An 18,374-nucleotide genomic window follows, 5' to 3' on the forward strand; every position below is an offset into this window, starting at 1 on the left:
GAGACAAATCCAGTCACAGCAGCCCGGAACAGGTAAGGTGTACGCAGTGGCGTTTCAAGGATTTGAGACCATTCAGGGCTCAGCCCGGGCCTCTGTCGGGGTAAGACCACAACGGGTGCCACTCCTGTCAGCTAACAACAGGAAACTGAGGCTACAATTCACATAGACTCACCAAAATTGGACAATAGAAGACTGGAAAAATGTTGCCTGGTCTGATGAGTCTGGATTTCTGCTGCAACATTCAGATGGTAGGGTCAGAATTTGCCGTAAACAACATGACAGCATGGATCCATCCTGCCTTGTATCAACAGTTCAGGCTGGTGGTGGTGGTGTAATGGTGTGGGGGATATTTTCTTGGCACACTTTGGGCCCCTTAGTACCAACTGAGCATCATTTAAACACCACAGCCTACCTGAGTATTGTTGCTGACCGTGTCCATCCCTTTATGACCACAGTGTACCCATCCTCTGATGGCTACTTCCAGCAGGATAACGCACCATGACACAAAGCTTACATCATCTCAAACTGGTTTCTTGAAAATGACAATGAGTTCACTGTACTCCAATGGCCTCCACAGTCACCAGATCTCAATCCAATAGAACACCTTTGGGATGAGATGATGATGAATGGGATCATGGATGTGCAGCAGACGAATGACTTGAGTCCAGGTGTACCATCACCCCTTTGCCCTGGCTTTATTTTGCATTTCTTTTATTTATGGTGTGTTTCACCAGATCTGTCAGTCTAACCACTTTTACAGTAAAATATTTTTACACAAGAATCCATTTCATGTTTGGCCTAAGAGAAAACGAGACACATTGCTGTACTTCATTCTGTCTCTGTTAGGGGAATCAAGCTGAAGCACTTTTAGGGGTCTTCCTCTAGCCTACATGTAATATTACAGTATTTTTACATTATGTGAGTACCTCCACCACTGCGTCACCACATCCTGTCGGTGTGTCACCAAACAAACTGCTGCTCTAACAAGCTCCGGTGCGTCAAACTTAAGTAGGCTTATTAAGTGTTTTAACTGGAAAATAGGGAATGTGTCCGATAATGGGCGCAGACCACTTCATGACATCACTGGAGTGACAGGGCAGCCGTGTTGGGGGGGAGGAGGAGGGGGAGGAGGGAGGAGGATCTCTCCCCATAAGTTTACTTTGCCCTTTGCGGGAGATGAGATTCAGCCTCCGCTAACCTGCCGAGAGACGACCAGGGCCGGGGGAGGAAACTTTTGCGAGCACGCTGTCAAATCTGCTGAATTCAGGATTATCTGCGGGTCATGGACGCTTCAGTGTAGTTGGATTTTTTGTGTGCGGATTCCCGGCTTGTGCGGCTGCAAGCAGAGCGGACCGCTCCGTGCGACTCCAGGCGGCTCTGAAGGAAACCATATCTGGTCAAAGTATTCGTTGCTGTCACACAGCGGGACTGTCCGGCTATAAATAGCGCTGGAGGAGGTACGGAAATAAATGCAAAAATTGTACTGCACACTGTTTAACAGGCAAATTAGTGAAGATCACACATCAAGGTTAGAAAATGTTTAGGGCAACACGTTTATACAACCTCCATGAGGTCACTGGGAATAAAGAGGGCTTCTTTAGTAACACAGAAATATATTTTTAATTCATCGTTAGTGTTTTCCATTCTGTTGGAGGATGTCTTATTGGCTATTGTAGGCTTCACTCTGCAGGTCCCAACACTAAAACTGCTGCACAGAAAGAGACACAGCCTTTGCATTTGCAGCAGCTTGGGGGTCCTTGATGCAAGAAATATCTAAAAATGTCTATTGTGACTAATTAGATTATGTATAATAACTGTTTTACACAGGGTTCACCTTACCTTATAAACTTTCAGGCAAACTTTAGTCAGATATAAAAGCACAAAAAGTAGAAAGGCTTGATGTAAGCTGGGGTCATGATCTTAAATGTCAGCTTGATATGATAAAAAAATCAATAACGAGTAAATGGAGCCTTGTGTACTTTGGTGGGTTATGATTTTCCTCTTTAGTTCAGCATGGCCGTGCATACTGTGTTGGTCAACCTGGGGCAAATAGCATCTCTGGTCACCTTTCTATGTGCTGTTTCTCACTCTTTGCTATGAACTCGTTTTTGCATCGTGTTTCACCATCTAAAACATGCATACACACATTCAGAAGTCTGTTCTTCATCTCTTGGATTAGTAATGTATCATATCAGCAGCTAGCTTGAGGTGACACTGATTAGTGAAGTGACACACACAGATGACTTTTTGACCTCTGCAGAATGCACAAATGGTCAGACCTCAGGTCCAAGGCAGTAAGCGAGCTGCTAGGCCCCTCATTAAACACCTCATGATACACGACTCCATACTGGTCCCCACAGTGGAGACCGACGACACAGCAGCCATCACCGAAGGGTTTAGATCCCTCAGCACTAGAAGTTAGTAGAATGAGAGAATGTCTAAACATGACTCTCAACTACACATAAAATGTCAAATAAATGGTAAGAACTTCACATGAAAAGGAAACTTCCTGTAGTGTTCTCATCTATTTTGGTAAGCATCTATGCGTTGTATGTAAGTGGACACCCTTGTTACTGTCACAGCAGAACACACACACACACACACACACACCATCTTTGCCAGAGGAAAGCCGACCAGTTGCCTCTCAGCTGTTTTCTTCTGAGCTGTATCAGATACTAACAACTGCAGTCTAGTTTAGACAGACACCACACAAATGTCAAAATAATCCACCTTCAAACCTGCAGATAGCATCTAGTTAGAATTATCAGGTTTACCAGATTAGGACATTTAACATGTTTAGAGTTAATTTTGTCCAACCTCCTTTGTTATCTGTTTTTAAACCTAGAGGGATCTGCAGTTTGTAGTGTTGATTATGTTTTTATTTGTATCTGAATCTATGAAATATTTCCTTATTAAATTATGTAGAAATGGAGGTAGTGTCTCTTAGTTCAAGCTCCTATGCACAGGCTCATTATGAGACAAAAGGAGCAAGTCACGCAGATTTTATTGTGCTTTTGCTTCTTTATATTGTTGTTCGGCATCTCTTAATGTTGTTTTGTGTCTCTTTGTAGGTGTTTTGTGTCTCTTTGTAAGTTGTTTTGTGTCTTGTTTTGTGTCTCTTTGTAGGTGTTTTGTGTCTCTTTGTAAGTTGTTTTGTGTCTCGTTTTGTGTCTCTTTGTAGGTGTTTTGTGTCTCGTTTTGTGTCTCTTTGTAGGTGTTTTGTGTCTCTGTAGTTTTGTGTCTCCTTTTAGGTGTTTTGTGTCTGTGTGGTTGTTTTGTGTCTCATTGTTGTTGGTTTGTGTCTCTTTGTAGGTGTTTTGTGTCTCTGTAGTTTTGTGTCTCCTTTTAGGTGTTTTGTGTCTGTGTGGTTGTTTTGTGTCTCTTTGTAGTTGTTTTGTGTCTCTGTAGTTGTTTTGTGTATCTTTGTGGTTGTTTTGTGTCTCTTTGTAGGTGTTTTATGTGTTTTTGTAGGTGTTTTGTGTCTCTTTTTAGGTATTTCGTGTCTCTTTGTATTTGTTTTGTGTCTCTTTTTAGGTGTTTTGTGTCTGTGTGGTTGTTTTGTGTCTCATTGTTGTTGTTTTGTGTCTCTTTGTAGGTGTTTTGTGTCTCTGTAGTTTTGTGTCTCCTTTTAGGTGTTTTGTGTCTGTGTGGTTGTTTTGTGTCTCATTGTTGTTGGTTTGTGTCTCTTTGTAGGTGTTTTGTGTCTCTGTAGTTTTGTGTCTCCTTTTAGGTGTTTTGTGTCTGTGTGGTTGTTTTGTGTCTCTTTGTAGTTGTTTTGTGTCTCTGTAGTTGTTTTGTGTATCTTTGTGGTTGTTTTGTGTCTCTTTGTAGGTGTTTTATGTGTTTTTGTAGGTGTTTTGTGTCTCTTTTTAGGTATTTCGTGTCTCTTTGTATTTGTTTTGTGTCTCTTTTTAGGTGTTTTGTGTCTGTGTGGTTGTTTTGTGTCTCATTGTTGTTGTTTTGTGTCTCTTTGTAGGTGTTTTGTGTCTCTGTAGTTTTGTGTCTCCTTTTAGGTGTTTTGTGTCTGTGTGGTTGTTTTGTGTCTCATTGTTGTTGGTTTGTGTCTCTTTGTAGGTGTTTTGTGTCTCTGTAGTTTTGTGTCTCCTTTTAGGTGTTTTGTGTCTGTGTGGTTGTTTTGTGTCTCTTTGTAGTTGTTTTGTGTCTCTGTAGTTGTTTTGTGTATCTTTGTGGTTGTTTCGTGTCTCTTTGTGGTTGTTTTGTGTCTCTTTGTAGGTGTTTTATGTGTTTTTGTAGGTGTTTTGTGTCTCTTTTTAGGTATTTCGTGTCTCTTTGTATTTGTTTTGTGTCTCTTTGTAGGTGTTTTGTGTCTCTAGTTTTGTGTCTCCTTTTAGGTGTTTTGTGTCTGTGTGGTTGTTTTGTGTCTCTTTGTAGGTGTTTTGTGTCTTTTTGTAGTTGTTTTGTGTCTCTGTAGTTGTTTTGTGGATATTTGTGGTTGTTTCGTGTCTCTTTGTGGTTGTTTTGTGTCTCTTTGTAGGTGTTTTGTGTGTTTTTGTAGGTGTTTTGTGTCTATTTGTGGTTGTTTTATGTCTCTTTTTAGGTCTTTCGTGTCTCTTTGTATTTGTTTTGTGACTCTTTTTAGGTGTTTTGTGTCTCTTTGTGGTTGTTTTGTGTCTCTGTGTGGTTATTTTTTATCTCTTTAGTTATTTTGTGTCTATTTGTGGTTGTTTTGTGTCTCTTTGTATTTGTTTTGTGTCTCCTTTGAGGTGTTTTGTGTCTCTTTTTAGGTCTTTCGTGTCTCTTTGTATTTGTTTTGTGTCTCTTTTTAGGTGTTTTGTGTCTCTTTGTGGTTGTTTTGTGTCTCTTTGTATTTGTTTTGTGTCTCTTTGTGGTTGTTTTGTGTCTCTGTGTGGTTATTTTGTATCTCTTTAGTTATTTTGTGTCTATTTGTGGTTGTTTTGTGTCTCTTTTTAGGTCTTTCGTGTCTCTCCGTGGTTGTTTTGTGTCTCTCTGTGTTTTTTTGCCTGTTCTTATAGTTTTTTTGTTTCTCTTTGTGGTCATTTTGAGTATCTTCCTGGTCGGTGCCTGTGTTAGTTTGAGTGACATTTTGCAGGTGAAGGCCAGGCGGGCCCCCTGACACATTGGGCCCCTGGGCCTTTGCCTGGTAGGGTAGTTCAGTCATCCATCCATGTTCTTGTGTTAACCAAGTCAGACTTAATCTCAGAGATGACAACAGTAAATCCTGGACTTCCCAAACTGAAGAAATGTCAAGTCTAATATCCCACACCCACACTGCACATGTGATTTCTTCTTTGTCATGACAGCTGTGAGCTGTTTGACGACATTAAGCAGGAAGTCATCTGTTGTAGCATCTTAAGATCCACTGCTGTGCTGCTCTCAGCTGTGTTTTATGTGCTGATATATTGGCTGTGAGAGTTTTTGGCCACTCTGAGAGCATGTGTGAGTTTAACAGAGATTTATATGTATTTCACAGCTAAAAAAAAACTCTGCAGGGTTTATGTTTAAAACTAAGCTGAAAGATTTATGAAGACAATGCTGTTGAAGCAGGCACTTTGTTACAAGAGTTGCTGAATCGGGTGTAAAACAGTTATTTCAGTTGTGAACTGTGAAAAACTCTGCACTCCTTTGAAATCACTTGTCATGTAACATCAGTTGAAGGTTTTACACACATTTTCAGCTGATTAATGATCCTGTATTAGTGCTGCTATTCATAGAGGCTCGAGGACTGAACAGGCCTTGTGTAGAAGTCAAGGGTCGAGTCAAGTGTTTATGACTTTACAGGGTACATTGAGGCACAGGTCATTTTTATTTGTCTTTCCCCTCTGCCCGGTGAATGTCCTCCAATGAAGCAGAAGCTTGTAGAAACGTTATAAATACAGGCACGGGTCTGTTTGATATCATCAGAGCAGGTCGGCCTGTTCCAGCAGACTTGCAACGTTATTTGGAGCTCAGCCCAGTTCTTCATCTTTGGTTTTGGAAACTTGTCTTGTCGTGGAGCTTAGAGAAAGCAGAACAAAAAAAAAAAACGGCACGCTTGACTCCACCTGTTAGGAGGTTAGCCAAAACACACTTGCTAACATACTTAAGATCAAAAAGAAAAGTTTGGGCTCACATTTGCACTCACTGAATGCAACATTTTCTGCACATCAGTTGGGTTTTTAAGCTACATCACAGCACTTTCTGCCTAATTTGAGCACATTCTCATCCTTTGATGCAGGCTCAGTAAAGTTATTATTAGTGTTGCCATGTGGACGTCCATCAGCAGCAGCTCACAGCACCTTTCAAACCCTGACCCACAGATTTAAGAAACCGGGGCTTAGAGGCGGCACGTATGCTGAGTGTTTGGTGCCATGACCCACAAACGTTCCGCTGCAGTTCATCCATCATCGGTCATCTGGTCCCACAGCCAAGACTAAAATGTAGAGGGTGAGAGAGAGTAAGACAGATGTCTTGTCTGTCCACACTGCCAGTGCAGAAGGAAAGCACGAGAAAAAGCAAAGGTTCAAAGGTTGACTTTTACATTTTTCTGCTGAGTGCTTTGAAAAGCGCAGAACAGCACTTCAGTAATATATGACAGACGGGTCAGCAACAGGATATAATTCTGGGAGGAAACAGAGTCTTAGTGTAGACAGTCACAATCACATGTGAGCAGGTGAAAACTTGCACTTACGCTAGCTAAAGGCCTGTCTGCCGTTTTAATCACATAAAAGGGACATGTTCATGTTTTTTACCTGCTGCAGCAAGCCAGACCTTAGCAGTCTGTAGCTGGACTAAGTTTTTCTTCTTCTGTTGGTCATCTCTCTATCTGATATAAGCTATAAGCCACATTTTTCGTGTCAAACATTTTCATGACACCTTCCACATTATCCAGATAGATTCGCCAACACCAAACCAATCACACGTTGAAAACAGCCTGGTCTAGGTTTCATTGTCTCTCTTTTCAAAATGAGTATTTGGATGAGGCAGACATCACCAATCTTTATATTACAGAGAGAATCCAGTTAGTAAATAATGTTATGGTATTTAAACCAATCCTTGCAAGTTAAGGCCACATGTGCAACTTTGTCTGAAGGCTGGGTGAAAAGGAAAAATGGAATGTGAATATTAATGACCAAATAGATAATGAAATTGCGACAATATTACATTGTTTACTGTTGGTGTTTTTTCAAAATCTTTACATAGTCAGATTTTTGATAATCATCAGTGATGTGGATAATGACTAAGTGGTTAAAGGCAAATTATAGAACAATCTGGCAAGTTCAGAAAATTACATCACTTTACTGTAATACAGCCTTTAAACCCAGGAAAAGACATGTGACAATACCACTATAATATTTATTTATTGTCCTGTCCTACCTTAGTCCTAACTTTTTTCTAACCACAAATACATTTCCGATACTCTTGAACATTGATATTGGCAGATGTCACCATAAATTACACCATGTAGTAATTTAAGGACCAATCCCAAAATATCATAACTCCAACAAAGAATTATCCCTTGCACCCATGGAAGAGCAACACCAGTGTCATATAACTATGTCAAATATGAAGCTACAATTAACAGCCAGTTAGCGTAGCATAGTACAAAGACTGGGCACTGGGGGAAACAGCTAGCTTGGCTCAGTTCAAAGGTAACAAAATCCACTAACCAGCACCTCTGTATCTGACTAATTAACATCTTGTGTAAAATTGTGTAAACATTTGTCGTCTCGCGAGGGCTTAAGTGCCGGACTATTTCTTGCTAGGCAACCAGCACAGATTCAAAAAGGTTACTGCTCCCAGTCAAGAGGCAACTTCTGGGTCAGAAAAATTAAGCCAACATGAAAGTGCCAAAAATTGCAGTTCCTTGAATGGCCACTTGAGGCTGGCACCAGAAGCCAGTCAATCCCCATAGACCCCCATTTTAAAATGGCCGACTTTACAGCAGAAATAAACATGATTACAGCCTGGTACAAGTAACGGTTTTTGTCTCAATAGCTAATTTCCCTCTTCACTACAGCTGTACATGGGTGATCTTTTTTGATAGAACTCACCCTTTTACATTTTACTAAGGGTTAAAGTTACACATAATTAAGGGCTGGCTGCTTTATATGACGGGCTGTCTGCTGATAGTTTTCCTCTGCTTCTCAGTCAGATCCACCCCTTGCTCCTCCATAGTGCCACTCTCTCACCCAAATATGGTCACTTCTAGCTCCAAAAAACCAAGATGGCGATGGCCGCAATGCCGGACTGGAGGCTTCACAATGGGAGTCCTCAAACCAATGGGTGACATCATCGTAGCTATGTCCACTATTTTTTTAGTCTATGCTCCCACCCAAGAAATTGTCCAGCACAAAACCCTGGTAGATGGATTATGTTAACTTTGGACAGAGCCAAGCTGGATGTTTTCTCTGTTTACAGTCTTTATGCTAAGCTAAGCTAACTGTCTATAGCTTCATATTAGCTGTACAGACAGTGCTATCAATTTTATCATCTGCCTTTCGGCAAAGGAGCAAATAAATGTAAAGCTTTTTCCCAAAATGTCAAACTATTCCTTTAAGACCAGCTGGCTTGAACAAATCTGATGATATTGAAGTTAAAATGGAAAATAGCAAGTGTTACCTTATCAGGAAAGTTGGAACTTTAAATAATAAATCTTCTACAAGCCAGCCAAACACTTCTACATGCAGTTTGAATAGAGGAATGTGAAATGAAAAAAAATGAACCTTAAGTTTATCTGTAGTAAAAACAGTATCAGATGGTTTGTGAATTTATGGTCTTAATACACAAGTATTTCAGACACGGTAGTTCAGTGAGGAGCTGCTAAAAACTGCAAAACAGTTTTTACGACATGACATAAAAATTGAAAAACCTACCTGTCAGCTACTTAAGGAAGAAATGAAGACTGGGGAAAGGAAAAAAAAAGCAAGCAAGCAGTGGAATATGGTGTGTAATGTCTTTCTCCATAGATGACTGAGTGCATCTCTGTTTCTGCCTCGTCCAGGTCTGTCTCTTTCCCGGGAGCGCTACAGGCACTTGGCTGCCTTCACTGTTAATTTACCCCTGAGCTGATCTGGGGGTCACTGAGGTGAGTGCAGCAACGTTTTTATGGCAAACAACAACATCAAGTGACACTCACCAAAGCATGTGTTTTTTTTTCTTTTGGCAATTGACCATCACTGTCAGCTTTGCTTTGCTTTGGTCTTTTAAACACTGTTGTATTTTATCTCTGCTTTCTGTGCTGTCTCTGTCCACAGATATAGATTTTTTTATTCTCAATCTCCCAGGGTCTTGCAGGCTCCTGATCTCCTACTTTTTTTCTTATTTGGAGGGGTGATTGAGGTGAGGGAACCGTTTGAGTACCTCCCAGATCCCTTAGTGTGTTTGCAGAGTAAATAAATACATATACATTCTGGCAGCACTGAATCTCACACCTCAGACACATCTCTGAAATCCTAATCTGGCAAAGAGAAAACAAAATGATGATGATGATGAAGACTGAAATAAAAGTTTGATACATTCTGTATCAGCTCTTTTTTGTATGCATACCGTGCTAAAGTGACATTACCCACATCTCCAGGTGTGCTGTCCATCATGTCGGTGTTGAGGAAAGAGATGGAGAAGTACAGGGACATAGACGAGGACGAGCTGCTGAAGAAACTGTCAGAGGAGGAGCTGCAGCGATTAGAGGATGAACTAGAGGAGCTGGATCCTGATGTAAGTTTATAATATAACATCCATAAGGAGGAGTTTCTGTCACAGTGTTGGTGTCAGAGGAGAGTTATGGGGTCATACAGGCTTAATAGAGGCCCCTGATGTAACACACTGCAGTGTGGCGCATACTGCTTAAACTGCGTGTCCCTGTGTTTTCATCTGTATTGTTGTTAGCTAATGTATGTTGGAGTAAAGGCCTGTAATGTAAATAATGGTGTCCACAGTGTACAGTGAGGGCTGATGGTGCGCTGAATGCTGTGTAGACAAAAAAAGGCCAATCCATAATCTACCAGCAGGCAGTTAGTGTTACTGCGCAGTGTGACCATTAGGCATGGTAGAGTTTATATTCTCTGACTGCCTGTAGTCAAACTTTGGGGGAGGTGTAAAATGTGTATGATGACCCACAGTCTGTGGTGTAGTTCTACAGCATGTTTGTAATCTACGTGGCAATGAAAGAAATGTTACATCCAAAATAATTAGATCAGTGGGTCAGTTCTTATCCAAATGATCCCTAGTGTGTTGAATATTAAGGTAATAAAACATATAAAGTAGGGATATTCACAATGCATACAGGTGTATATATTGTCACGTTGACTAATTATTTAGTCCATTTATAGGAAACGTATCAACAAAATGTTTGCATTTATTTCTTGAAGTATTATTTCAATAATCAAGAAACGTTGCCAAACTTGGGTGGTGTCAGCTTCTCAGAAATGTGGCTTTTATTTTCTCTGTTTTACTTCATTGCAAAGTGAATAGATTATTCTCGCAATTTTCTGGCATTTTATACACAATTTTGCAAAAAAAATCAATCAATCCAGATAAATTGATACTGAAATTAAATATATTAGTAAGAAAGTATAGGAGACAGTGTTGGTTATTAAGGCTAAAGTAATACAGAGATACATTTCAGAAAATACTATACCTTTTATGTGACTGATTTTGTAATGGTGCTAGCATTTCCCACTGCTTAGTCGTCTTCTTTCCTCGTATTTATAGTGTTTCTCTATTAGCATTAAGTGCATCCCACAGGAGGCCAACCTGTTCTCATTCTCAGGTCTTAAGATACTGACGCTTTGTCAAACCTGTCGGCACCTCAAAGCAGTGCACAGGGCAACCTTTAGTGCAGTGGTTCCCAATTGGTGGGTCCGGGTCCAGAAATGGGTCCAGAGTCCATTCTGAATGGACCGCAAGTCACTCGCAAGCGTGTCAAGTTTGTAAAAAACACACTTTATTTTGAATTACAGTGAATTTTATATTCAAATTGAAGTGTCGTTCCCTGCTGTAGAGTGAGAGACTAACAGACGGCTATATGACAGAGACAACAAACTAGCCCATTGACATGGCCAAAAGCAAGTATGATGCTGCACACATTAAACTGTGTGGACCTCGTACTAATGACTACGGAGAAATCTGGAGCTGTTAGTCATTATGCTACAGTAGATGCAGTGCATCAGTTATACTTGTGTTTAGCTTCTGTTGCTTTTTCATGAGATGTTTATCTCTGCATTCGATGCATCCACCGCCAGCTTTGTACCCTTAGTGATGTCTCGTGGGTCGAGGTGGTGACAGCAGCAGCAATAGCTTTCTGATGAATGTCTAACTGCTCATAAAGAGGCTGAATTCCCCTAAGTGGCAGGGGGATGACTGGAAGGGTAAAATGAGCAGGACTCTGTGTGTGTGTGTGTGTGTGTGTGTGTGTGTGTGTGTGTGTGTGTGTGTGTGTGTGTGTGTTAGCAAGACTGATGTCAGCAGTGGGTATCCAGAGGGAATCCATGACGTAAACAGAGGAAACATTTAGAGACAGTGCGTGCCGTATGTGCGTACCTTGTTTGTACCTATAAATGAGGGTAACCCGTTACACAACAGTCAAGTGCCCATTTGCTTTGAAACACACTGTAGCCCTCCCAGTAAGGCTTCCCACATCAGTTCCAGTAAGCTATTGAAAAAGTCTCATTGTGTTGGACTAAAGAACAACGTGTCTGCCAATTGTACTGTGATTGTAGAGAGATTAATTTATTTTCAATCATCTAGAGAACATTTTGTGTTTTTTGCATGTACAGTACAGTCATACCATTACACACTACAACTTGGACTGGTTCATACTGTTTACTTTTTCTAACCATAACATCATCGTCACATCTGGCATTTTTTAATCAAAACGACATCCTTTTAATATCTGGAATAGATTATTACAGATCTGACCTACCTACTTATACATTACTGATAACATTTCTCAACCTAAATTAGAAAAGATTTTTTTTTACTAACCCACTTAAAGCTGCCATCATTCATATTTTTTACTGAACATTTTAACATCTTTAAGCTCATTGTTTTGTTTTTTATGGCCTGCAACTTTACTGTTTTGGTTCATTCTCAACTCAAGGCAGCTATTTCCAGAAAAAAACAGCTCTAGTAAACCCACTGTACACTACCTGCCCAGTACAAAACGGCTCACAGACTAAAGCCCCTTTTACACTGCCAGATTTTCCGTGAATGTTGGGCCGTTTTACCGGCAAGCTGCAAGTGTTAAGACACACAGAGGCGGATTGGCGAGTTGATCCGTGGTGCCCAATTTTCCACCTCGTAGGGTAGTCATATTGGCGGAACCCTTTTGGGACCGAGGCGGCCTTCCGCAACAGGAGGGGCTGTTGAAGACTTGTGAGAGAAGCTGTTGATGACGCCGCACGTGTGAGCCACTGGTGGTGGATAAACAGGAAACAGCTGATAGCAGGAATTAGCGAGCAGCTAGTAGTAAGAGGGAAACGCAAACCTGACAGACACTGTAAAGATGAGCAACTGGGGAGACAAGGAATTTCATGCCCTCCTTGTCCTTGCAAATAAAGAGGCCATTAACTGTCAGATGACGGGGACGGTGAAGGACGGGCCGACTTACAAGAGAATTGCAGAAGGACTGACCAGGCGCAGCTTCCCTCTCACGTCACTGTTTACGTCACACGCTGAGCTACACATTTTGTTACTTGCTCACGCCCCCCATTGCCCCGAAAAAGGCACATTCTGTATGAACAAAAGTAGGTAGGAGGCACTTTGCTGCACTCCCTGATTTTGTTTTTATACTGCCAATGCTGAAAAAAGACTGATTGGGCTTTCCTGCAAATTTGCACAATTCCAGTTTAAAAAGGGCTTAAGTTAGACACTAGCTAGTGAGCATGGTTGAGAATTTAGCAGCTAAAAAGCCGGGGGCCAGTTGCATAAAGCACCTTAAGTTTGCTTCTTAAGTAGATTTTCCCTAGCTGAGCAAATTACTTAAGGGTGTTGCACAGAATCTCTTAAAAGGTTTCCTTAGTCAAGGAAAGATGTTAAGGCATTTACTGCACTGAAAGAGATTTTACAACCATAAAATTCTACCGTTTCCATGGAGATGGATGGATTTGTTTGCTTACACTAGTGATTGTGACAGCCTACCTGTCATTGCTAACTATTACATTTAATTAATTTTGATTTAAGGTCAAGCATGCACCTGAACAATTTAGTTTTTTGAATAACCTACAGTGAATATCAAGTGAAAACTAACTTGACATTGATTGAGTGTTTGTTTTTTTTTTTCTGCTGACAAATTGATCCTCATTTTGTGCGGGTGCTTGTGTCCAGATGTGGTTCTTGTCTATCACCCCGCACACTTTTGGGAAGCCGGCACCATCAAAGAAGTGTACTGCTATGTCATCCTTCTCTTGGTGGGACAGGAACCTCACTATGGTGTTCGCAGATGGGTGAGGGTGTTTGAAACCCAGTGAAAGATGCAGCACACCGTTGACTTGTGTACAGGAAATGCATTGCCAATAGCTGATTGGAAAGATCCCGTTGCATAAAACTGCAGAGCAATCGTTAATTGTAATGGGGCTGGAAATTGAGTGATTCAACTTCAGACATTTACCAAAATCATAAACTGACCTCCTGGCAGATTTATTGTGCTAAATCACTTGCTCATCATGAAGGGTGTCCATCGGGTTCTCCTGGTCACAGAACGCTCTTCTCCGGATGCTTTCATTTTCCTCATTTATTGCCATAAACTCAGCCAGGTTGCAGTTAAGATGCAGTCAGAGTTAGCTTCTATTTTTTTCTTACTTTAGTTGCTAAGGTCTCCTGTACAATGGTTTAAAGGCCCAGTGTGTAAAATGGGTTGAAAACCGTTGGAAACAGTGACATCAGTGGTCATATTCTAGATTGCAGGGCTCACTCGCTCACCCCTCCCGTCAGGTAAATGACGGTGGCCTCGTAGGGACAAAAAGCCTTGCACACAAGTTTTTCAGGAGTAGGTCTATCTAGCGACGAGGTAAATGTTTATTTAGAAATCTAAACCATGTTACGATATTGTAATGAATCCCTCACGAGCAGGAGACCAGAGGAGCGTTCGGGAAAAAGGCCCGTTTATTTGAGCACTCCAGAAACTCTGGTAACACTCCGTCCCAAATTCTGACTCTTCTGGCGTAACAGACACACTTCATAACTTTACACACATACTCGTTTACGATACTGAGTGGGGACCCCCCTCCCCTCTCTGCTCCGCCAACCTCCAGCCCGCACACTGACTGACAGCGTAGCCAGTAACAGAGCTCAGCTGTTTATTTAGCCTAGCAATATCTCCGGACTATAGTAGCTGCAATGGACGACTTTGAACGTGATTTTGAAGAGTTTCTTGTAGCGGACACAGACCCAGAGCCATACCTGTTTGAGCCAGAGCACACAGATGAGGAACTCCACGTGTTTGATGCTGAGCGGGTGAGAAGAGAGGCTGAATGCACAGAATGGGATTCGGTGCTACTGCTACCATCGCTGGGGAGATATATCACCAGGAGGAAAAGCGCCGCAGAGAGTGCATCACAAGGAGTGAAGTTGCGTCTTCTTTTCCTCGCAGATGACGGTTTGGGTTCATTCTTTCCTGTTGCGTGGTAAGTGTGGTCCATTCGCAAACTTTATAACTAAAAAAACTTTTCACTACTCTCTATCGACGAACTACTAACACTCTCTGCTGTTTCCTCCTCCTTCTTCCTTCCTTCCACTGTCTTTGTTGGTTCATTTATACACGCGAAACACGTTCTCTGGCTGGCTGGATTGTCCACTCGGTCTGCCGTACATACATGGCGGCGCAAGATGGCGACCTCTCTAAAGCAAGGCCCTTGACATATATATATATATATATATATATATATATACAGTACAGGCCAAAAGTTTGGACACACCTTCTCATTCAATGCGTTTTCTTTATTTTCATGACTATTTACATTGTAGATTCTCACTGAAGGCATCAAAACTATGAATGAACACATGTGGAGTTATGTACTTAACAAAAAAAGGTGAAATAACTGAAAACATGTTTTATATTCTAGTTTCTTCAAAATAGCCACCCTTTGCTCTGATTACTGCTTTGCACACTCTTGGCATTCTCTCCATGAGCTTCAAGAGGTAGTCACCTGAAATGGTTTCCACTTCACAGGTGTGCCTTATCAGGGTTAATTAGTGGAATTTCTTGCTTTATCAACGGGGTTGGAACCATCAGTTGTGTTGTGCAGAAGTCAGGTTAATACACAGCCGACAGCCCTATTGGACAACTGTTAAAATTCATATTATGGCAAGAACCAATCAGCTAACTAAAGAAAAACGAGTGGCCATCATTACTTTAAGAAATGAAGGTCAGTCAGTCCGGAAAATTGCAAAAACTTTAAATGTGTCCCCAAGTGGAGTCGCAAAAACCATCAAGCGCTACAACGAAACTGGCACACATGAGGACCGACCCAGGAAAGGAAGACCAAGAGTCACCTCTGCTTCTGAGGATAAGTTCATCCGAGTCACCAGCCTCAGAAATCGCAAGTTAACAGCAGCTCAGATCAGAGACCAGATGAATGCCACACAGAGTTCTAGCAGCAGACCCATCTCTAGAACAACTGTTAAGAGGAGACTGCGCCAATCAGGCCTTCATGGTCAAATAGCTGCTAGGAAACCACTGCTAAGGAGAGGCAACAAGCAGAAGAGATTTGTTTGGGCCAAGAAACACAAGGAATGGACATTAGACCAGTGGAAATCTGTGCTTTGGTCTGATGAGTCCAAATTTGAGATCTTTGGTTCCAACCGCCGTGTCTTTGTGAGACGCAGAAAAGGTGAATGGATGGATTCCACATGCCTGGTTCCCACTGTGAAGCATGGAGGAGGAGGTGTGATGGTGTGGGGGTGTTTTGCTGGTGACACTGTTGGGGATTTATTCAAAATTGAAGGCACACTGAACCAGCATGGCTACCACAGCATCCTGCAGCGACATGCCATCCCATCCGGTTTGCGTTTAGTTGGACGATCATTTATTTTTCAACAGGACAATGACCCCAAACACACCTCCAGGCTGTGTAAGGGCTATTTGACCAAGAAGGAGAGTGATGGAGTGCTGCGGCAGATGACCTGGCCTCCACAGTCACCGGACCTGAACCCAATCGAGATGGTTTGGGGTGAGCTGGACCGCAGAGTGAAGGCAAAGGGGCCAACAAGTGCTAAACACCTCTGGGAACTCCTTCAAGACTGTTGGAAAACCATTTCAGGTGACTACCTCTTGAAGCTCATCGAGAGAATGCCAAGAGTGTGCAAAGCAGTAATCAGAGCAAAGGGTGGCTATTTTGAAGAAACTAGAATATAAAATATGTTTTCAGTTATTTCACCTTTTTTTGTTAAGTACATAACTCCACATGTGTTCATTCATAGTTTTGATGCCTTCAGTGAGAATCTACAATGTAAATAGTCATGAAAATAAAGAAAACGCATTGAATGAGAAGGTGTGTCCAAACTTTTGGCCTGTACTGTATATATATATAAAAGCATAATTATAAGGCTACGAAAACCAAATGAATTTTATTTTATAGCGGTCATACACTTGTATAAACATATTAATGGGTAGAATATTCAGATTCAGATACAGATTGACAATAAACCATGCCAAATATTACACACTGGCCCTTTAACAAACTTGAAGCAGTTCCTCAAGTATAAGACCAAGATGACCAAGAGGAAAACTTAAGGAAACCTTAAGGAGAAGATTACGCATGTTTGTGCAACTGATTTATTTAGAGGAAACCTGAATTCATATTGAAAGGAAAATCTTAACTTAAGGTGCTTTATGCAACCGGCAGGTATTTTTCTCAAAGATTGGTGGAGAACAAAAACAGAGCCAAAAGGAGAATGAATATCGGGCTAATGTTCATCAGGTGGCCAGAAAACATGACTCCAAGTAAATGCTAATGTTGCTCTGTATCTGCTGAAGCAACTGTTTGCTACAGTAAGTTTGCCATATAGATGATAATATGTCAATGTTTCCTATTTGAAAGTAGCCAAACGTACAGTATGGTGAGGATGGGAGAGGAAGACAAAGAGTCTCATGCTGATAAAAATAACATACTGGGACTGTATGTGTGACATATAAAGCCTGGCAGTGACGGTGTGATATACTCCCGGCTTCACTATAAATACTACTGTATGTCACGTGAACACTTATGGACCACTGCTGGAAAAACTGAATTAGAGACACTAAGAAGAAGAGAGAATATTCTTGTACCTCAAAAGAGTATATCTCAAACCAGACAGTGTAAATTGTTCAGCATATTTTTGTTTGCTGGTGGAGGAATAATGGTGAGAAGGAAAGAGAGTGAGAGAGACATGGAGTCATGAAGAGAGAGAGGCCTCTGAGTGCTGAGAGGACTGATAAGATACGAAGCTATAAGTAGCACTTGTAAGAGCTTGTTTTGAATGTTGCTGTAGGTTGAAAATAACGTGGTGAGCAGTAGAGCTCTGGGAAATGTCTTGGTCCTGTACTGGGCTGGAGCAGAGATAGGGACTGATGTGGGAGTTATTAACCAGTGCAAAGATACTGTACCACCTCCTCTATGTCTGCCACACTTTGATTTAATACTGTATTACTTTTGTTGTATTTATGTTCCCTCCCTGCTAAAAATAATCTTAAATTTGTCAAAAGATTTACCTCGGGTTAAAGATTTTCTGTGTCATATCAATTACCACAAATCATGTATAAAGGATTTGTGCCTCACCCCTGACTGGAGTGCTGCTCAAGAAGAGTGCAATCAATGGTGCCACCGGTGCCTGAAAGATATATAATGGAGATTAGTGTTTTAATAAGTAATATTGTTGCAGCAAGGAAGAAACTCTGGAGTCATTTGTACTGCACTGCTCTGATGTTGCAAGGCATTACAGGACTTAACCCGACAGAAAGGAAGAAATGAGACATACTGATAATTCTGATACCCAGCGCCAGTCCTTTAAATGATGTCACTTCTCATCCTTGTCTAGAATGCATTGTTGCCAGCTGGGATGCGGCAGAAGGACCAGACCAAGAAAGCTCCGACGGGACAATTTCAGAGAGATAACCTGCTGGCCCATCTGGAGAAACAGGCCAAAGAGCATCCTGACAAAGAGGACTTGGTGCCCTTCACAGGGGAGAAGAGAGGTATGAGCTTGTTTTCTCAGAACATAGGATGTCAATACTGTTTGGTTTCCCTGAATATTAAAGAAAACAGAGCTATCCAAGTATGTGAGGTAAGGTCACCATGGATATACAAGATTCACATTAACTCCCAAATTACTCATGACTTAAACTAAACCACAAACCTTAAAGGGGGCCTATTATGCTTTTTCTTATTTTCTGTCATAGATACAATGTTGAAATGTCTTGTGTGCATATTAAACATGGC

At 41.3% G+C, this 18,374-nt stretch overlaps 1 protein-coding gene across 4 annotated transcripts in view; it reads left to right on the forward strand.

Moving 5' to 3' along the window:
• The first annotated feature begins 1,138 nt into the window (after positions 1-1,138).
• Positions 1,139-18,374, forward strand: part of tmod1 (tropomodulin 1) — a 33,046-nt gene continuing 15,810 nt past the window's right edge. Inside the window, exons 1-5 of one of the 4 annotated variants that reach the window (XM_033624241.2) lie at positions 1,139-1,457; positions 8,963-9,046; positions 9,246-9,300; positions 9,539-9,675; positions 17,974-18,130. In XM_033624241.2, the coding sequence (XP_033480132.1) occupies positions 9,553-9,675; positions 17,974-18,130 (280 nt within the window). In that variant the 5' untranslated portion in view covers positions 1,139-1,457; positions 8,963-9,046; positions 9,246-9,300; positions 9,539-9,552. Of the gene's footprint in view, positions 1,458-8,962; positions 9,047-9,215; positions 9,301-9,538; positions 9,676-17,973; positions 18,131-18,374 lie in introns of all 4 variants that reach the window. The other 3 variants (XM_033624240.2, XM_033624243.2, XM_033624242.2) reach the window with 3 other exon arrangements.

The sequence above is a fragment of the Epinephelus lanceolatus genome, chromosome 3 (genome assembly GCF_041903045.1).
Source record: "Epinephelus lanceolatus isolate andai-2023 chromosome 3, ASM4190304v1, whole genome shotgun sequence".
NCBI classification, from domain to species: Eukaryota; Metazoa; Chordata; class Actinopteri; order Perciformes; family Serranidae; genus Epinephelus; species Epinephelus lanceolatus.